The 21,499-nt window shown below is 53.1% G+C and overlaps 3 protein-coding genes and 1 non-coding gene across 4 annotated transcripts; 2 read left to right on the plus strand and 2 right to left on the minus strand.

The window, feature by feature from the left end:
* Window positions 1–1,328: 1,328 nt before the first annotated feature.
* On the plus strand, window positions 1,329–4,390 carry NCLIV_020380 (conserved hypothetical protein; the record flags this gene model as incomplete). The annotated part of the gene is made up of 4 exons (XM_003882234.1): window positions 1,329–2,979; window positions 3,405–3,503; window positions 3,868–3,992; window positions 4,301–4,390. 4 exons carry the CDS (start codon window positions 1,329–1,331, stop codon window positions 4,388–4,390), a joined length of 1,965 nt encoding a protein of 654 aa, XP_003882283.1.
* Window positions 4,391–5,985: 1,595 nt separating this feature from the next.
* On the plus strand, window positions 5,986–6,065 carry NCLIV_t080001. The gene has a single exon. It is a non-coding gene; the product is annotated as a tRNA-Leu (tRNA).
* A 2,234-nt stretch (window positions 6,066–8,299) lies between these two features.
* On the minus strand, window positions 8,300–14,167 carry NCLIV_020390 (hypothetical protein; the record flags this gene model as incomplete). The annotated part of the gene is made up of 9 exons (XM_003882235.1): window positions 8,300–8,367; window positions 8,853–8,931; window positions 9,552–9,781; window positions 10,300–10,531; window positions 11,021–11,104; window positions 11,244–11,371; window positions 11,828–12,404; window positions 12,817–12,983; window positions 13,705–14,167. The coding sequence occupies 9 exons, from the start codon at window positions 14,165–14,167 to the stop codon at window positions 8,300–8,302; spliced, it is 2,028 nt and encodes a 675-aa protein (XP_003882284.1).
* A 3,649-nt stretch (window positions 14,168–17,816) lies between these two features.
* On the minus strand, window positions 17,817–20,510 carry NCLIV_020400 (putative dual-specificity phosphatase laforin; the record flags this gene model as incomplete). Its single annotated transcript, XM_003882236.1, has 4 exons — window positions 17,817–18,062; window positions 18,549–18,717; window positions 19,099–19,294; window positions 19,547–20,510. 4 exons carry the CDS (start codon window positions 20,508–20,510, stop codon window positions 17,817–17,819), a joined length of 1,575 nt encoding a protein of 524 aa, XP_003882285.1.
* Window positions 20,511–21,499: the final 989 nt, after the last annotated feature.

Genomic DNA, 21,499 nt, shown 5'->3' on the forward strand with positions numbered 1-21,499 from the left:
GGATGACGCCTGACCGTCTTTTCGACAAGAGGGTCTCGGCAGTTTTCGCCCGCGTGACAACTCCGATCTAGCGTGCGACACAGATAGAGAACTCGAAGTGAGATCACCGCAGATTTGAATTCCTAACCACACTTTGACACCCAAGCAGCGTGAACCCAAAACAGTCGCTGAAACACTTTCACGTCATGAGACCCGTCCGCATATCTCGGTTTGTGTTCAGTGTCTTACTAACGCGGACAACACGAGGTGTTTTCCTGTGGATTCTTGCAACGAGCATTAGAGCCTACGCATCGTAGGACGACGATAGCAGTCGTGGCAGAGCCGAGGCAGAGGCGATTATGTTCGTTCCGCCTACGCGAGCTGTCTGCCCGACTGAGTAACGCCCCAACTTTGCGCGTTACTCCGGTACTTCAAAATTCTTCGTGGGTGAAAGAACAAAAGGAAGGTAACGAGAGAAAGCAGCGGCGCGTGTGAATTCGTCTGCTTTTTTTGTCTCAATTTCGTTTTCACCACTTGCCTTTCTTGTAGTCCGTATTCTTCCGCGGAGTTGTGCTGGTCGGCCCGCAGCCGGTTGCATTTTTTTCGTGTGTTGAGATGATGGGCGGAAAATTTCGATCTCGATAACCATCCATTCTCTCTCGAATGAACTGTATCACAACGAACCTGTATGAACTGGAATTGTTTAAAAGAGCTTCGTTCTTTTTCGTTTTCATAGACAACCGAGCCGCTAGCTCTCAGAAGCCATCGCAAACACCGTCCCGTACGAAGTGACCGGGTGGCACGACTTGCAGCCCACCATTGATTTGTTGCTCGGGTGCTAGTTTACCGCCTTTTACCATCGCGTCTGTTCAATGATATCCGTCGTATTGGTCCTTGCTTCCCCATTTATAGTCACTTCGTGCTTGTTTTAACTGTATTGATCGGGATTTCCTCGTCAACTTCCCGCGTCACTCGTCTGCCGAGTGACGCCGCCGACCAACAGGTTATTCTATATCTCTTCGAGCAAGGAAGGGATGAATCGAAGACCACCACCTTAGGTGTAAAGTTATGTTTGGGACGGGAATTGCTGTACCACCTTCCATGCCGATATCCGTTCGGTTTTATTCCACGTCCTGAACCTGTTTTCGGTCGGAGTGGTCGCAATTTCTTTGGCGCATCACGGACTTTTCCCAGGCAGTGTGGTTTCCGTCGCGCGTCCACAGGGGACAAGCGAAGAGGCTTTGTTTGTGCCCCAGTGAAACTGACACTAAGTTATTCGTCGCAGTGAGTGGTTGTCTCAGGCGTGTCTGCGGCACTCCCCGAGGCTAGCCGGTTCATACCCCGGCGCGATGGCTGCGATAGCTTTGGCCACAGACACCCAGCCACGATCAACGAGTGAAGTTTCCACAGAAGGAGAGGCATTGCTGGGAGCAGAGATGGCGGCGGTCGTAAGTGACGAGGGCAACCATAAGGTTCGCCAAGAAGGCGGCGCTGGCCAGGATTGTGTCCCAGCGGCGGGAAGGGAACAGTCCCGGGAGGTGGAGGGGACGAAGAATGAAGCAACTCCCACACAAGATGGGAGACCTGGTGACGAAAACAGGGAGGAATCTGCAGCGGAAGCGGAGGAGTCACTGAAGAGGGAGAAAAGCGGTGCCGGGAGAGACGAGCATGACGGGCGGTGCTTGTCGACTGAGGGAAGACAGGAAGCAAGCAGGGATAAGGAAATCGAGTTCTCCACCGATGCTGGCACAACTGTAGCCTCATCCGAGACTCAGTCCAATGCGCCCATTGTGGAGAAACGCGAGGACACGAGCTCCGACAACAGGGAGGCAAGTTCTCCTTGTGGGGGCGTAGTTACGCCAGCGGCTGAGTCATCAGAGACCGCGGATGGCACAAGCAATGAGAGTCATGCAAAACCTGACGCCTCAGAGGCTACAGAATCACCGGACGTGGACGCTAGGGAAGCACATGACCAGCCGCGGGGGAGTTCTCAGGAACAAAAGCGGAAAGTGACGCCGTTGACGGGCACAGACACACAGGGAGCTCCAGCTGATTCTCCAAGTGCCCGGAATCCGCAGTCGCCGAGCTTGGATTTAAGGGGTGAGGTAGAGATCGAAGACCATGTAGAACCTGTAGCAGACGAGAAGACAGACGACAGAGCCGCCACCGAAGGGGAAGAAAAGTCCGGTGCTGCGTCTTCAGGCGAGAAGGCCGAGGCAGCGACTCAGAAAGGCAGTGGCGAGAAGAAATTGAGAAAGAAGAAGAAAAAGGAGAAGAAAACTGTTTTCGAAAGCATACCGGAGCCGTCGAAGGCTCATACCGGCTCTCGGGCGCCGGCTCTTGCACGGAAAGAATCACAAACTGTCTTCGTGTCGGAGCCCGTAAGCCAAAGTGTCGCTCACTTTCGAGCCTGTGAAAAGGCGCCGGAGAAACAGCAAGTTCAGACCGTTTTTGAGGCCCAGAAGGCGGAGAGAAGTGTGGCGCATGTTCGGTATGGGGATAAACCGGCGGATAGAAAGGAAGGCCCTACTATCTTCGAGGCGCAAAAATCAACGACGAGCATTGCAGATTTCCGTGCTGGGGACAAGGTGGCGGATCGGAAAGAGGGGCGGACTATCTTTGAGTCGCAAAAATCAACGACGAGCATTGCAGATTTCCGGGCTGGGGATAAACCGGCTGATAGAAAGGAAGGCCCTACTATCTTCGAGGCGCAAAAATCAACGACGAGCATTGCAGATTTCCGTGCTGGGGACAAGGTGGCGGATCGGAAAGAGGGGCGGACTATCTTTGAGTCGCAAAAATCAACGACGAGCATTGCAGATTTCCGGGCTGGGGATAAACCGGCGGATAGAAAGGAAGGCCCTACTATCTTCGAGGCGCAAAAATCAACGACGAGCATTGCAGATTTCCGTGCTGGGGACAAGGTGGCGGATCGGAAAGAGGGGCGCACTGTGTACGAAAGCGAGCCTAAGGAGTCTGCGGCGACTGTTAGATACGGCGGTAAGTCGTGCTGTATACCTGAGGAAACTCCGCGGGACGTGACGCTCGTGCACCGTTGTGAAGTGACACAGTACGGGAAACAACCGCACACTGTTTGAAGTGACGACGGTGTTGGGTCTTGAGAGTTGGGAAGTCGCTGCAGCGGTTGTCTTCCGTTCGCAGAGTAGAGATAGGTGAGAAGAGGTGAATTTGAAAGTGGTGTTTTGCAAGTGGCGAGACCGAATCAGTTGCTTTCTTCGACTCTGGCACATGTGAGCGGGAGCTGGGAGACTGCGGTGGTTTTCCTGTGAGGAAGCGAAGCAGTTTCTCTTGTGAGAGTCTCCCACGGTTGTTGCCAGGTGGAGACGATTCGTTGAAACCCGACTCGTCAGAGTTTTGTCTCTTGTACTTTGTCTCTTGTCCTTTTGCGTGGTTCTTGTTTTCAGTGCAACTGAAGAAAACTGACGACGCGTCGAGTTCGAGGACGGTGTTCGAGAGCCAACCCCTGCAGTCTAAAGCGAGCTTCAAATACGACTCGAGGCCGGGTAAACCTGACAACGGGCGGGACCTCTTAGTACTGGCACTGCTCTTTGCTTTTTTGCGCTGTTGCCGCTGCGTGATCTTGTGTTAACCGTCACCTTTGCGGCCCCATTGCCTGTTCCTCTTTTCGGCGTCTGATTCGCCACGCTGTTGGGCGTACCTGAGAAGATTTTGGCGTTGGTGCCGCCGCCGGAAGCCACCCGAACGTGGTGTCGAGAAATATCAGAGGCGAAGCGGGGTGACGGCATTCTTTCGTTCGACTGTCAGCGCACGTATTAGAAGTTGTGTAGCCGGTGTTGGCCAGACGGCCCATCATTGGAAAAGGGAAGCAGAGTGTCTCTTTCCCGTCGGTTTTTCCGGGGTGAACAGATTCCGTCAGCAAGGGCCCCACGGTTTTTGAGAGTCAGCCGACTTTGACACGCGCATCGACATCCTGGAGAGATCGCAAGACAGATTCCAACGTGACAACGACTGTCTTCGAGAATCAGCCCAAGGTGCGTTCATATCCAGAGAACTGCGGGATTTGTCGTGCGTTGTTCCGAGCAGCAGAAGCCACGCTTTTTTGTCTCCGGTCTGAGGCCGGCTCCTGTTGTGTTTTTTGTATTCTGTCCATTTCTGACGCAATATCTTCCCTGATAGATCGGCGATTGCCACGAATCAATACGGAGCGCGCGGCTTCGAAGCATTTGAGAGGCACGGAGACGGCACATGTAAGCTTGTTTTCATTCTCTTTGTGCGCCTACAAAGCGCCAATTCTTCCATGTGGAGCGCTAGGTGTCTGCTGTGGGTGTGGCCTTGGCAGATCGTCCGGGTCGACGCATCAGCAAATCGCCCTCTGTCGTCGAGCAGCAGCGAGTACGAGACGGACACAGACGAAGATGATGAAGAGTAGAGCATTGATGGTGGCTGCCGTAAAGACGAGAAGATTTTGCCGACTTCCAAACGGAAGTCGTGGCACGCTGTACGTTCCAGGTCGTTCCCATTTGCTGCTCGTCCGGGAGTGCGTTTCGAAGAGAGGTTTTTTGTGGCCTGCGCTGCTCATGTTTGGCAGTGCCTTTCTCATCTCGGACTCACACGGCTGACCGTGTCGATCGTGTGCGGAGTCAGTTGCTTCCTGGACACGGCTTGCCAGCGGTGAGACCGTTTGGGTGAAAGACATACACTCTGGAATCTGTTCGCTATGCACTATGCAGGAGGTCATCGTGTAGATACGGTGGACCCTTTCGCCCTTTGCTAGAGCAACAGTGATACATTTACACGTGTATCTGCATACATATATTTTTATCTATTGCGTCCTATGCACAAGATTCAACTGGACTGGTCGTAGGCTGGCTACATCTGTGTCGGAGAGCTCTTGAAACCGGGCAAAGGGAAAGGAGGGAAAGGTGGGAGTTGTCTCTGGGCTTGCTTTTCTGTAAGTTTGCGGTTTCTGTTTTGTCTTCTGTGCACTGGGTTGAACATGTTCATGCGTTCACAAGGATACATGAAACTCAGCACTTTTGGTGGACCTGGACTCTTTTCCGCATATCGCACACTCACGCAATTAGCTACCGCATGCTTTTGAGGAAGAACTTGCCGATAGCGTTGGACAACGAAGCCCTTGCAGCCAAACTGTTGTATCTGTATGTGGAAGAAAGAGACACTCCTCCACTATTTTGTACCTTGCGGATTCGCGGCACACTCGATGGACGAACTCATGGTAGCCGGTTTGTCGCGGGCTGTAGATGGCACACGTTTGGACTATGGCCGACAGAATGAGGACTTAGATTTGGAGGCCCCCTTGGAGTCCGTAACACTATGAGCAATCATACTGATGTGGTTGTGCTCTCTCAGTTCTTCGGAGAAAGATGGTATTCTTCAGTAAAAACGGAACGGCAGATGACAGAAATAGCAGCCAACAATAGCGCGAATAGGACTCGAACTAGGCATGCAGTGGGCAGTTTACGATCGACAACGCTGAGGCATCTTGTGAAATAGAGGAACGTAAGCAGGCTCCCTCCATGCATTTGTCCTCGATGACACGACTAGTATTTGTTCTGCTTTTTCCGTGCCTTCCTTCGCTGCCTACGGCGTGATACCTCACACCGTCTGAGGCCGACACACACCAGCGATAAGGCATCGCACCAGAAAAGCGCCTACAGAGTCTGCGACGTGCCTTTGCTGTTTAAAAAAAGCCTGTTTGTTTCTACGGTACAATCCGTCCCGCATGAGGAGAATGGCGTTTTCGGCTGTACGCAATCGTTTAAAAGTGTAGGACCAGTATACAACGTGTTTTGTCAGAGTGGGGTCTTGCCGCCCGTCGACAGCGTAGAACCAGAAAGGCCAGTTCGCTAGGTCCCTTCGAATTGCTTCTGCATATGACCTGTTTACTTCCATAACCCAATCGGTGTCCGCAGGCGCTTCAGGAGGGGAAGGGAAGAATGCGCCTACAGCAAACTGAAGGATCGGGTGTGTAATGCGCCGGCGGGGGTCTAGTGGTTGGCTGCCGTCAGGATGGTCGAGTGGTCTAAGACGCTACGTTCAGGTCGTAGTCCGCGAGGGCGTGGGTTCGAATCCCACTTCTGACAGAATTCTTTCCACCGAACCCGTTCTTCAGATGGCGAGTTGTGCCCCGCCAGGAAGTGCCGAAACATGGTGGTTGCCTGGCGACTGCGCAACACACTGTCTCAATCGCTTGTAGTGCGGCACACGCATACTTTGGTGATGCAACATTGATCTACAGGGGTGCTCCTTTTTGTTATATAACGGGTTGACGCCACTTACTCCTCACCATGCGCTTTCCTAAGAAAACGTATGTGTACTTCTGAAGGCTGGCAAGAGTTGTAAAGATCAGTACGAGGCACATATCCCAGTCAGACGGTGTCATTTTTTTGTAACATGCCCACATTCGCTGCTCGTACCGCGTGGTCCACCGCACAAATTGCCGAACCAGTGATGGAAGGATCAGTGACACGAGCCCAGTTTTTGTCTCTAGATCCACAGAACATCGTACTTGGAAAAAGCGGAGGCCGTCAGCGATCCTTTGCACACGTGGTAGTTCAGCTGACACGCTCGTCAGAATACAGCCTGTGATAGTCACCTATGCGATGCGCCACCTAGCCTGGCTCTGAGTTGTCCCATATTGACAGTGGAGAAGACAGTTCTGACAGGGGAGCAGACAGTTCACACGATGTGGAAATCATGAGCCGCCATACACAAAGCGACGAAGAAATCGATCGCAGTAGGAGGAGGTAAAGAAACAACTCGGTGATATCGCGAGACACTTTAGACAGCTGTGTTGATGCTCGTCGAGCAGTGTCCTCGAGCTTCTCGTCGAAAAAAACGCCTTTCAGGACGCTTCCAATATACTTTGTTATGCGGTCGTGTGAATTACGTTGCCCCGAAAGCGTTGCATGGAACACCTGCTCGCCCTGACAGTCACGTTGGTGGCCTGTGCGTATACGTTTTGTGCTGACGAAGGAAATAGGCTAGCGTAGAACGACACAAACACTTAGAGCGACAAACAGCACGGCAGGGACTCCACGGCATTCACTATCCTTTCCGTTCTAAATTTCCTCCTTGGAGAACCAAAAACTCGCCCGCACAACAGTTTAACAAAAGGAGCAGATGACAACGCGGGCCGACCACGTGGTAGAAACGGCGCCACCGAGAAAAAACGATAGCCTTGTTTCATACACGAAGCACACTGAACCAGGGCCGGAACCCTGTCGTTTTGTCCCCAGTGAATACCGTGTTTCCCTCCGCATCGTTTTGCTTCTCGTACCGACTGTCGAAAAAAACTCACACACACAAAAAAGCCCGCCCCCAACCTCTGAACTTTCTCCTTGCTCCGCACCCAGAGCCCTTTACCGTACCACGCCCAGATGGCTTTCTTAATTGCATGAACTGGAGAACGTCATGCACGCGACAGAGAGAACAACCTCTGCAGCTAAACATAAAATGCCGCGCATGAATTGATCTAGAGAGATCAATAGCATTTCCTAATGCTGCTTTCAGCCGGACACGTGCACAAAAATCGGAGAAAACACATGGAGTTGCTGGCGCAAATGACAAAAAAATAGCCACCGTGGCGACGTAGAATCACTTGCACACCGATAAAGAAAGGCTGACCACTTCAGTGCCTTCTGGTTATCCCTAAGCGATCACAAAACGAGGGGAAACATCCCCGGGACATACGGAACGACATGGTAGCGCCATCCGCACAAAACGAACATAAACGGACGCAGAACATTATATATTGCCATAAGCCACGAATGCGACAACAGTTCGTTTAAACCCCAGTGGGACCAGAGAAACCACTCCTTTCTGTCCGGACCGCAATAGCAACAGTTCCTGTTTCAGAGGACGACAAACTCTCAATGCGACAACCACCCCAAGACGGCGGCCGCTCCACTGTGGGAGACCGCAGAGGAAGCCGGACGTACGAAAAAGGGAAACAACACACGGGATGTGTCTTTCAAAGGTCGTGGACAGCACCGCGTCGAAGCGACGCACCTTTGCCAAAGTTAACGGCACAAAACTTGCGCGCACAGACACCGGCTACAAATCGGGACGCCCATCTGATTTCTACATAGATGCAGCCGACGAATGTTCACGTGTGCACCACCATACAAATAGACATATATATACATATATGCAATTTCATATGGCCATACGCCGGAAAAAACCAGGCATCTACATATTCGCGTGCACATGAGCGTGAACCCTGAGACGAGGCATTCCAAGAGAGACCGCAAGGTTGTCCTGTTGTGTCCCCAAACCGTGCTTTAGCCCGAAAAATTGGCGTGGGTCTCTGGCTCCTTCAATAGCATGGAGATTTGAAACTCAGATCTCTCGGCTCGCCCTTTTTGATCGTCAAAACGCCCGAAACTGCAAAGACAAAAGACAGAACACTCCGAACAAGAGACCAATAAACGTAACGTCGTACATGTACACGACCCCACACCTCACAGTGTGTCAAACGAGAAGAAACATACAAGAAAAAATCCATTGCTCGACTCCAATTGCCCTGTCCTCTAACACAGACATATCGGCTGTGTGTGTCACAAACTCAAGATTACATATATATATATATATATATATACATATGAGAAGGAACCGCCACACGTTCTCCATGCGTAACTCGGTAATCTTATTCTCGAGAAAAAACGGATATATCCACAAAAACATATATTTGAATACACATGCTTGATACCCGTATATTAAAAAACAGTATTTTGAAGACGGTTTTGACCAACCGGTGCCTGCCCTACATCTATAGATCATATCTGTGAACCTGAAAATTTCGGTATCCTGCATATACCGGAATATAAATTGATCCACATGGCGACGGGAAGAAGAAACTGAGGACTTACCAACAGTACAGACAACCGAGCCGAGCATGATGATGAGAAGGAGCAGAACAAGGATGTAGTCTGCGTGGTATCGCTTCACCTGGCAGACAAACATCAAAACGGCCGACAACTTTGCTTTTGTCTGTTCTCTGTCCTTCTCTCGTCCTCCGGTTCTCCTGGACGTGTTGCTTGCTCCAGCGAGTGCCATCGAGGCAGAAGGTTCAACCCTGCGGCGACAGCCCTCCAGCGCTGCCTCCGCCAGTGGTATTTCACAGACAGAAACAAAACATGAGCTCACAAAGACAAACACACAAGTAGATGCAGATACGTAATACACGTGTTACCTCCACCCTCAACCGCCGTGACGTCCAGAGCGTATCCAGTGGCTACCCTAAAATGTAAATAGGTATGCATATGCGCCCTCGTACACAACTTCACAGGAATCTCCGCTACGTTTCGTCGAAACAGCCTCGCCTCTGAGGCAGCACGGACGCAGTCTCAAAGCGCGACAGCGAAACTGACACCGCCGCCATGCCGTATTTCCATTTCTCTGTCTCCACCTATCTCCATGTGAACATAAAATCCAGCGTCTCCGTGGCTGCGTGTGCGTCTCCTCATCAAACCCAGCATCCAGCGACGCTGCTCGAGGTCCCTCGAGATCTCCGCGAGAGCTGACTCACGCGCCCGCATGCAAGCACACATGTTTGGAAAGACGCTCACAAGTTTGTCAACGACAGCCTTGCCGATGAGAGTGGTCAGGAAGCACACGCCAAAGAGAAGAAGACAATAGTCCCACGGAGCAGTCGCTGAGGCAATGCTGATGGCTGCAGCGGAAGAGCTCGTGAAGAGAATCAAGGTTGTGTTCACCGACGTCGTGACGGCTGGCGGCACGCCCTTGACAAGGAGGTACGGACCCAAAATGAGGCCTCCTCCGATTCCGATGATGCCGGCTGAAAAAAAAAATCATGAAAGCGCAGGACACGTCAAATCTCTCAGGCGAGGTTCGAGTTGCAGTGACGCGCCTCTCTCTGCGCACCTCATCGCGTCGACCTACGCACTCATACAAAAATCATATACAGGAAAAGCGCGTAATTGTTCTGAATGCAGGGCAAGCTTCCTGTCTCCGACAAAGTACACGCGTTTTAAGATACGACCAAATCTGTGCTTTGAAGAAACGCTGTGGATGCCAGAGCGATTGCGTCTCCCCACTCGCGACGCAGCTGTCTGAATTTTGTCTTGTCGCCGCCATTCCCTGCCTCACACCGGCTGCTGACTGCTGAACCTGGCACGGAGAACCACCTTTGTGTAGGGAGACGCACGCGCTCCTTCTGGCGGCTCCGCTGAAAATACGGCGCGAGGCTTTGGGCACACATGCGCGTCGGCATCTATATGCACGAATAAACCTGGACGCAAGGCCGCACCATCGCGCCCCCGACCTTTTTCTCTCGGCGTTCTGAGCCTGGCTTACCCATCATGCCAGCTACCAAGGAAATGGCCATGAGACTGTGAAGGTGTGCTAGGGTATACTCGAGCTCGCCCTTCTGCTTCACGGCCGGCGCGGATGCCTCTGCGGCTTCGACCTTTTGCTTTTCCTTTGCGTGTTTCCTCCACAGGCAAATTGCCTCAACGTACGAGCAGCACATCAGGAAGACTGCGCCGAGGACATACACGCCCCAGTAGGTGAGCCCGCAATACGGAACCTGGACAAAAGCACGAAAGCGACACGCAAAGAACCTGGACGTTTCCCTTCACGCCTTGCTCCTCAGTCTTCTCGCGAGGATCTCTCTTTTATCTCCACTCCTCTCTCCCTGGAAACCACGCGGCCCTCGCGCGAAAGCCGCTAATTCGGGTCGTCGTTCTCGCGAGACACAGCCGTGGAAAATCGCACTCGTGACAGAGAAACATGAGTGGGGTGTAAACGGTCAGAAAGCGCATTTCATTAGACATCTTAGATTTGATCGTCCATACATACGGCTTTTAAAACAACTTTACAAAACCAAGAAACTCTAGAGATTTACAGTCGACTTCAAACTGACCACTCACAGATCAATCCACAATTCTAATTATTACACTCTGGAAAGATCCGACCCTTCGTCTTTCAGATGAGTTACGAGCTCAGTGGTTGTGTCGTTCCACGCGTGTGTATTTATAAAAATGCAGGGAAACGCGGGTCCACTTGGCCGCCTTACGATCTGCCATCGCGTCCGGGGACCGCCCTTGACGATGGTGAACACCAAGTTGATGGCATAGACGACAAACATGGCGAACCATTTCTGAAGGTAGGAAACAAAAAGGGAAAAGCAGGAACGAAGAATGCAACCAAGCGCCACCTGGTTTTCGCTTTTCCCTCGTCCCTTCTCCACTTTCCACGCCGTGCCTTTCTCCCACATTTTCCCTCACATATTCACTTACGACAGAACTGTGTCCACGTAGGGCGTAACGCAACGACTGAGGCGCAGTCGCGAGCGGCACAGTGTCGGGCGAAGACCCAGTGAGGGCTGATCCTTTCCTTCTCTCGCTTTCACGTGGCTTCGGCTCCACTGAAAAAGCAGATAGGAGAAAGAGACGTCGTGTCGCGCGCGCGGAAGAACAGGTATGTTCGCGTCACAACACAACTTCCACTTCGCAGCCTTCCCTCCGCACACGGCAACACCCTCCACACGTGACAACGAGCGCAGAGGCACGCGTCCGCACTTGCTTGCTTTCTCACCTATCAACGAGTAGCATCTGCGTCACTAGATATATATATATATATACATATTCAAATGGATAAAAACATACAAGTATATATTTATGTACATACATATGCATATATAGTGTCTGTTAGCGAAAAAACACCCATGTTCGGTAGCCTGTGTACGCGTCTACCTGTTCACTGGAGATTGGCTGACAGTATGGTTCGATCTGCGCGATGGGCATGCACGACAGTGAATGCTAGGAAGCATTGATTCGTTACGTGCTTAGACAGCAGATTCTTTGGGGTATCGCGGTCTCACGAGAAGGCACAGTGATGCGATGTTCATCTCCTTCGCAGGCGCCGTGGCGGGGACTAGCGTCGGCAAGGTTTTCTCCGTGTGCCTCGCCGTCGCCAGCGTTCGCGGTCGATCTGCTGTCTTGTTGACTCTTTGCTCTCTGGGACTCCCCATCGCTGTTCTCGGTTTCACTTTGCGTCACAGGCACGAATTCAAAGTCTGACTTCCTGGCGTCTCGCTTCGCTGCGTCACCTCCGTCGAGGCCTTCGTTTGCGGCCGCTGCCTGTGTCGCGTCGCGGTCTGCGCCCTGCGTGGGGTCAGTTTTCGCGTCTCCTCGCACGTCCGTGCAGCGCTGTGCGCGCTCTTCCTCTTCCAGCTCCTCCGCTTGCAGGACTTCGCACACGCTCCCGCTGCGCTGCTCCAACAATTTCCGCGCGGCTGCGCCTTCCCTCTTGAGTCGCATCATCTGCCGAGAAGTCTTGTACGCAGTCGCAAAGAGCAGAACCACCAACACGGCCATGATCAGGTACACAGGCCAGCATCGGTTGATCACCAAGCCGTAGGTTGCACCAGCAATCTGCATAGGGCCCATGAGCAAAACCTAAACAGACAGCGCAGACAGCACAGGCAGCGCACAGATTCCATGCGCCTGCAAAAGGTGCTCGCGTCAGGGAATGCGAAACAGAGCTCTTCTGCTGAAGCCGCTTCCGCTCCCTCCATATCCCTCGCCCGTCACCTCTGACGCTGCATGCATTGTCGGGTCATCATGCCTCAGGTCAGCACTCGGGCCAGCGGAGCACGTATGTACACACAAACGCATAGCCAAGTATACGTCCTTTTACTTGCATATATGTACATCTGTCTATATATCGACATCTACTTATGCACTTGCATATATAGTGCCTAGGCAAGAAAGGCTGCACCATGACATTTGCATCGGCCTACGCCTCACTGCGTATCTGGTTGCCAGTGAAGTGATGAGAACAAACGTTTCTCTTTCCTTTTCTGCGCACCAAATCAAGATCAATGGCGGGACGATCTGCGAAAGGATGACGGCGAAAGAGGTTAAGACACGTGCCCGCAAGAGACCCCCCGAACATGAGAGCCTGACTCGTGGCTGTGGCTTCATATACGGTGAATCCCATGACAAGAATCATGATCGGGACGTAAATCGCGCCGCCTGAACGCAAGCAGAGAAGCGTGAAAAGACGAAACGCGTGGAGGCGCCGACAGAACGAATATCGAGAATGGAGGCGCAGCGAGAGGCCGGAAAGTGTAGGAAACAGAGACAGCACATCCGAAAAAGGATGATTTCGTTCTGTGCGTCAATGTTGATGCTCGGTTACACATTTTAAACGCGAACATCCCGGGTAAACTTTGACCTTTTTCAAACCTGCCTGGAATCATAAAAGGAACCCCCGTCCATTGTCGAAAATATGCATTGATGGACCTATTCCGTACAGCCTAACATAAGGAGACCGCCATAGTGAAATCAGGATACTCGTACAGCTGGTATGCAAACGTTGGCTCTCAATTATGCGCTGGACACAGAGGAGAGTGCGGCAAGGCGAGGCTCGACCGGTGAAAAGACGTCGGCAAAGACGAGAAACCACTGGGAACAGAGCGCACGTGCGCGCGAGAGGGCAAATGAGGAAGAGGAATACGGAAGGAATGGAAACCGGAGCGCGAAGACGCAAGAGGAAGAACTCCGAAGCGAAGCAGGAAGGAATGCCATAATGGACAAGCAGAAAGTCAGAAGCTGTTAGCACTCGTCCTTCTGTCGCTTCCCTTCGCTTCCCCTGCCTCAAACTTTACGGCGAACTTCCTCCTTCCTCTTCCTTTGCGTCTCCGTCCTTCTCTCTTCAGGACCTGTTCCCCATTTCTCTAGAGGCGCCTCTCACCTCCCGCGCCGGCTGCAACAGCAATGATGCTCGCAGAGCCAATGGCGAGCACGCCGACGACGTCCAGCGGGTGAGCGAGGTCTGCAACGCTTTTCCCCTCCGCTGTGGAGTCTTCTGCAGCGCTCAATCGACGAGGCTTGAGCAGAGAACCCGCGGCGTTCTCTGCTTCTCTGCGGTCCCCTCGGAGCCCGAACGAAAGGCTTTCTGCATGCTCGGCAGACGGCGGGTCTGACACTGCATCCGCAAAGAGCCACGGCACAAAGGAAGAGGAGGCGACAGAAGATGGCGAGGCAGGTCCAGACACAGAGCGAAAGAGCTCAGGCAGTGGACCCAGAAGAGAAGAAACAAGCAACACGGCAGCAAGAACCGCGAAATGTAGGGCGGTTGAAAGCAGGAGGGAAAGCGCGCGAGCTTGGGGTCTTCCCGTCTTTGCGGGCACGGGCCTTCTGTCTCTTGTGTGCATGCGCGAAGGACACAGTGCGCGAAAAAAACCGGGATGAGGGCACGACGGGGCGGAAGAAGACATGTGCTTCCGGCTGGTGCGCCTAGCGGGCGACTCTTCTCGTTCCCGCGGAAGACTCGGAGTGGAGGCACACCGCGCCGATCGGACACTGCAGGGCTTCTCCATGGTCGAAGACGAAAGAAGCCCGAAAAAACCCACGCGGATAAACAGGCAAGAGAAACCAGGGGGGGTCTTCCTGTCTGGTTACCGATCTTAAGCGCTATCGGAAACAAAACCGAATGCCAGTCGGCTGCTTTTCGCCACAAGCACGTTCCAGAGGCGCAGCACTGTAGGACTTCTCTTCTTCCCGACTCGGGTTCGACGCAAAAATTCCGTGTTTCTCGGGTTTACACACTGGTGACCCACGCCGGGCACGCGGCGCCGGCGCTGTTATCGAACTCCGCGAGAGCGCGCCTTGTTCTTGGCCCCTGGACAATCTGGCAGGGCGCCTTCATTTGCCTGGTCAGTCCAGAACTCTGGAAACCTTTGAAATCAGCTTCTGAAGGCCAAGAGCCGCTGAGTGCTGCTCTCGGGAGAACCGGAGTGCGATCCGAGGGGCGTGAGGGAGAGAGGATGAGACGGCGGGGGGTGCCCGTCAACGGCACGAATGTGCAACGGCGGGTCTTTGTCTGCCTCTTGCAAAAGAAGGACACGAGCGTTTGAAAGGTTTGTTCCAAGGTGGACTCGCCAGAAAAGTGAGGACCCGACCGCGGACGACACAGAGGACGGTGTCGATCCCCCCCGTCGATGCATGGCTCCAGGTCTCCAAGAACTCTTGCACTTTGTCAAGCGAAAAAAGGCGCGATCTAGAGACCGGAAGCAAGAAAAACAGCGGTTTCCCAGAACGACGAATCGAAAAGGCGACGGCTCACGAAAAAATCCAGGAAGCTGGAATCTCCTGACCGTTGAGAAAACCATCTATTCACCGAGAAAAGACAGACTGGCGGGTCCTCTCGTCTCAGAACCCGCCACCCGAGTCGCCTGTGGCGTTTTTTATTTCTTATGCGTGCAAAGAAACCTGTGGACTTTCCATGCAAAAATCTGTTGACTTCCCTTTAATTTGAGGGATGCAAAAAACCAACGTGTTCCAAACTGTGCGGGTATTCCCTTGTAGCGGCGCCGATTGGTAGCTTCGTCCAGCATGCTTTTGTCCAGCTTTTCGCAGATGGTTGGGGCCTCCCTCGATGGTAAGCCAAGGCGCAAGGCAGAGTTGGTACGGCGCAACCCGGAAACTGCTGTCACTGCAGGATTCCGGACAACTGAAGGAATTACACTCGATTCTTGCTGCACGGTTTCGAGTGCACACAAGCAGTGCGTTCTTCAGTGGCTACAGAAGCCTGATACGGACCTGCGCGACCGCAGTTGGTGAAGGAAAGAGAGCTTGTGGAGAGGATGGGGGCATTTTAGTGAAGCAAAAACCACAAAAAAACGCGTTGAACCGGAACCTTGAGATCGGAACTCATGCGAAGCGAAACTCCGCCCCCGACCCCTTCTCCCCACAAAGTTAACCTTTCGTCTTGTGCCTGTTTGCTGGGCAATGGGAGAGCTTGAGTGCTTCTTCGGCAACTGCAGACGTGCGATTGCGCTTGAGCTACACTTTTCAAGTCTTTCTCGAATCCTCCATAAAGGGGGTTGGCTCGTTGGACGTCGTTGGACCAGGGAAACTCACGCGGGCGGTGTCATGGCCAGCAGAAACCCCCCCTCCCCCCTGCCTTGTTGGATGTATCGGGCTGACAGGAGCGGCAAATTTCAATGTGAAGGCTCTCTTGAGGTCCTAGGAGAGGGAATCTTATCGTACACTGGATGTTGTGCCGTAGCTGAGTTAGTACAGGCATCCACTGTGTTCGGACTGAACATGTAGCAGTTGGGATACCTACAGCCCGTGATTTGTTAAAGAGGACCTGTGCACGGGGGCAGAAGCAAACGCGGTAGAAACGTTTCATTCTGACATCGTAAGCGTGAATGTGGAATAGGTTATTAGTGCAGATTCAATGCTGTTGACTCTGTGAGGCAACAACCAAAAATGCGAAACCACCACAGACACTCGCCGTCCTCCTTGCAAGCGGGGACAACAGCAAGCTCCCGCTCCTAAGCTCTTCCACACCACCAGCGCTAACTGTTCCTCAAATTGCCGGAGAAAGGTCTAGCAGGTACGCGTGGCGGATCATGATCGGACCCGTCATGCTGTTGCACACTGTGCTTAGGGCGCTAACAAGTGTAGCGGAGCAACAAGGACCCCTCTTAATGAAGATTCTCTATTATGGTCCTGCCGATGTGCTGCGGCGTCCTCCAGACGGCGACTCTTCTGACTCTTTTGTCCGGGATTGTAGATTCGATCTCAGAGTATGAAGGCGCTCAGTGACAGCCTCAGGAGTACGTACACCTCAACGCGCTGGCTGCTGCGCCGAGGAAACCATGCCCAGAAGAGCACTAGATCGCATGAGATGAGTCGGCTGTGGGTGTTGCTTACGTTCGATGCCACACACAAATTTATAGTGGTTGCCTAATGCACTCCTAGGGGCGTAGGAAAAAGCGGGTTTCTCCATTATTTCGGTTACCGCGCTCTCTGCTATTGAGCCTCGAGCGAAACAGTTAAGATGCTGGTCCTCAACAGCATCTCGGCAATGTTGCAAAACGACGAACAGAACAAGCGTCACTTCAGAAAATAGACAGAGCTGGAAAACAACGAGGGGACGAATGTACGCACCTGGATCCCCTCTCATTTCGAGTCACGTGGCGGCTATTGCTGGCCAGCGTACAGAATGGAAGCTTGGTAAGGAATGTGTAAGCACACAGAATGCAGTGCACCGTCCGCCGCAGGGCACTACTGAGTTGCCCGCGCGAGCACGCTTGAGAGGACTCTAAAAAACGTATCTGTGCAAGATAAACACATAAAACATTGACATAGAAATGACCAGATCCAGGCGCGCCTACAGAGATACCTATGTACCACACGTCGTCTCTTCTGCATATACAGATTGAAGATAAATGTGAAGGGACACGTGCACGCACACAATATACATGCAAATCCCAAACGACGAATGTGAATAGCTGCAGATTCACCAGCGTGTAAATCTTTGATATATTCGTGGAGCTTCGTCAACTTTGAACTGAAGCGCAGATCCCGAGAGTGAACAGGAAACTAAGACGACTGTTGACTGTGTCTCGTGGAGACTCAGTCCACGCTCGAACGGTCGACGATGCGAAGGAGAGGCGAGGCCGCTTCCGAGGGGGCTGACACACTGGAACAATTGAGATTTTTCTCTGAAAAGACGGTCGACCATTCAAGACTGAGAAGAGACGTGGGAAAAATCGCATGTCAAATCCGGATTCCGCTACGAAGGGTTCCTCACATTCGGCGGACCCTCTTCTCTCTTTCCTCTCCCGTCATTCGCGTTCCGTCTCGTTCTGCATTTCTTCCGCTCTATCCCCTTCCTTGTTTCCTTTCCTTCTCGATACTTCCCTTCCTCTCCTCCAACTCATTGGTCCTCTTCTATCTTGCTCTCTGGCCTCTTTCCTCCCTCTCTTGTTTCGCATGGGTTCTCTCTCCATCTCACATGCCGGCTTCTGCCGCTCCCTCGTCTTTCATCCTGCGCTTTCCCTTTACGCGTTAAGTGCATTGTCTCTCATCCTTAGCTTCCTCTCCCACGATCCGACAATGACCGAACTTTGCCTGGTAGTCGCTGATGCCGTATTTCATGGCTTTCTCGTCCCAGTAGGCGACCGGGCGCCTCGCGCAAATCAAAAAATTTGCTTTTCGCAAATCTAGGCCGACGGAAAAACACAGGAAGGCGCACGCCGCGGCCACGCTGCGTCCAACGCCAGCGTTGCAGTGGATGTACACCGAGTGGCCGCTCTGGAAAAAACACACAAAAAAGAATGGTCACCGCAAAAAAAAAATGAACAGCAAACGTGTCACAGGTAGACCACGGATGAGCTGCCTCACACATTAAGCACAGTCTACGGACGCGGAAAGGCAAAGGACGAGAGGGTAACGCAGAGGGGAGATAGGGAGAACATAAGATGCCTGATATCTTCGAGAAGCGATAGATGAGAAATGCAGAGACGAAAAGAAAAACGAGGAGCACGAGGAAGCATGTTCACCTACGCCAGAAAGAGGGACGCGTCGCGAAAGGACTATAACGTAGGCGCCTGGAAAGACCGTCAGGTTCATGACTTTTTTTTCGCTTCAGGTGGCTACGCGGGGCAGCTAGATGAACACGCGAGAAGGGGAGACAGCGCGTTTCCTTGACAGAATGAGGAACGCGAGAGAAGGAACTGAGCTCCCCTCTCACTCCAATCAGAAGAGAAACTGAACTGCGAAAGCCGTGAGGCGTCGTACCTTGACGAGACCCAGGAGGAGAAAAGCAGCATTGGCCACTGCAATTTTCCTTGCCGAATCACACATGTCTGCCGTCGGCAGCCACACATATCGAAGACCAGAGCCGTCATACAAATGGCTCACGGCTTCTGCTGACCGAGAACTGGCAATCGGATCCGGGTAATTATTGCTGATGAAAATGGACAGGTGGGAGAGAGACGAGCAAATCACCCGAATTCAAGAAGGACCACCAGAGACGGAAAAAGGGACGCACGATAGGGAAAGGTAGACCAAAGACGGATGTGGGAAGCCAGGAATATCCGGAAAGAAACGTCTCTAGGCGACGCGCCAGAGCAGGAGAGACGAGACGGGATATGAGAAGACTAGCACGCAACCATGTGAAACGCAGACGCGAGAAACGATGCCTGCAGAAAAGAGAGATGCTAATCGGGGAAGAGGGAGGAGAAGGCCACCAAGCGAAACAAGAGAAAGAAGAAAGAAAAAGAAGAAAGAGATCCTGAAGAAAGACGAGAAAGAGAACACACAGCTCAGGGCTGGCTCGAATCCCTACCACAGATCTTGCTCCGTTTGCAGGTTAACAATGCAGGTCACCTTCAGCTCTTCTTTGAGATGGAGTATGTGCTTCAGCTGCCGAGGACAAGAGCCGACGAAGAATCTCGGAAATATCGTTGAATAGTGCATTCGGCATTCGCTCTTCACTGCGTTGTAAAAGCGAGTCGTCAGGTCGTTCTCCCCGACTCCTCCCGCTGACAAAAAAAGCAAAGGCGAGACAACCCACGCGTCCTATTCGATTTCGACGTCCCCTGTCCCCTTGACTTTCCCCTTCGTCGTCTCTTCCTCCCGGTTCCTGTCTTTTGCTACCTCACTCACATTTGGCATAATCTCGAATCTCCCCCTCTCTTCCCCGATGTTCGCGTCTTTGGGCTGCCGCCCTGTCCCTATTGCCTTGTCTTTCAGTTGCCGCCCCCACGCCCAAGTTTTTCTGTCGCGCCGTTTACCTCTTGGGTCCCGGAAGTGCGCGATTCGGCAGATGTACAGACACTCGAGATTGCCGAGTTCGTTGACGTCCACGACGACATCGAAAGGATCGAAACAAAATTTCCGGTTGCTGTCCGGTCCAAAACCTTCCCAAACGACCGATTCCGACGGTCCAGGAGAAGACGGGCATCTCGAGGGCGACGGTGGAAACAGCCACTTTCTCCACGATCGAGTTGACTCCCGTCCTTCTTCTTCCTTGTCCAGAACCTCGCTGTCTCCCGCATACGTGGCGGGCTCTTGTTCACCTGCAGTTGCGGGGACGTACGGCACGGCGGTTTCGCCATTCGGAGGATACCAGAGCACAAACTTGTACTCGAACGTGCAGTGACGCAGAGGGTGTCTCTCCAGCACGGCCTGAACATCTGGGGCTCGCGTGGCCACTCGATAGGCGGCGGCGTCCCACACGCCCTTTGTCGCCGCCACCGCGGCGGTTGAGGTGCACGAGAAGGAAGACGAAGACGCGCAGGAGAAGGAGGTGCGCGACCGCTGCTCTACCGCAGGGTACGCCGCCAGCGAGTTCTGCCTAGAGTACTCGCTCAGTACACGCTGCGAAGTCGAAAGTAACTCGACAGCGAAAGGGCAATCTCCAGGGTAGGCTTCGACGCACGGCGGCGCAGAGACGGGAGACCCGAAGCAGTGCCGGCCTTGCCACTGTCCACACCGTCTCCGGTCCGCGTTCGTGTGGGACGTAGACCGCAGCGAGCTATGGACATCATTCGACTCGCTGGGAGAACAAGCTACGGGCTCGATATCGATATCTCGAAACCAGAGGCTCGGCTCAAGGCCCTGAGGATGGGGCGCCGAGTAGGGCATCAACGGGACGCAGTGGTCCAGCTTCCACTCGCCTAGAAACGGTGCAGAGCCGACAACCCCGAGCTGGGCGTTGGGAGGAACGAACGCAATGACGCTGAAGCGGACGCGCATTTTGAACAAATACAATGTACCCCGTGAGCGTTTCCTGTTCCGCCCTTTCTCTCCTGGAGCAAAAACAGATGCGAACGAGAAACGAGGTAGAGTGCCGCTCTCACTCTCGATTAACGGACCACGCCAGGCGCATGAGCACGAGCAAACCAAGGAGACACGGAGACAGAAAGGTCGAGAGACCAAGTGTCTCTCTCCCGTGAAACGACGCTGTCTTGGGCTCGTCCAACGAAGGAAAAGGAGAGCACGTTCCCTTTGATTCACGGTCAGCCTGCGGGAATGCGAGAAAGCTGCTGGGCCGAGGACACCCGCATCGGCCAGCCTTCTGTCAGAGTACAGGCACTTCCTCCGGCAGAGGCGGAAGGAAGACTCGGGAGAAAGCGAAAACCAGGATGTACTGGAACAGCGCCACACTCACGCTCCCAGGAGACGCCTGCGCGCACCGACCTCCCAAATCAACTTTGTTGTGGTCACGTTGTAGCCGTACGGGCCATTCTAGCCGCAATCTCTCGATACACGAACAACCGCCTGGGTCATATTAGTGAGAGACAGAAAGACTGCGAAGGAAGGGAGATAGACATGAAAGTGGGAGGGTGGAGGCGGGGGTTTGAACTTCTACTGGCGACACAAGAGACTCGGCGGCCGAGCACCCCCCTCGAAACATCGCCTCCGTACTCTAGTCTTCTCTCTCAGTTTCACAGAGTGAAACAACGGCACCTGAAGATGTCCCAGGAGGTGAAGAGATAGGAGCGAAGAGAAGCAAACTGTGTACTGGACAAACTGTCGTCCCAGGAGGGACCACCGGGAACCGGAATACTGGCACGGGGCAAGGAATCAAAGAAGACACGCCCGCCACGCCCACGGGTTCACCCAATATCCTGCGGAAACGATATTTCCTCTTGTAAGCACAACCTCTGCAGTGCAAACGAGAAGAGAAAGTTTATTGGGCAAGCGGACCAAACACTGGTGCCACAAGAATGGCTGCCACCGAA

The sequence above is a fragment of the Neospora caninum genome, chromosome VIIa, assembly GCF_000208865.1.
Source record: "Neospora caninum Liverpool complete genome, chromosome VIIa".
Taxonomy (NCBI): domain Eukaryota; phylum Apicomplexa; class Conoidasida; order Eucoccidiorida; family Sarcocystidae; genus Neospora; species Neospora caninum.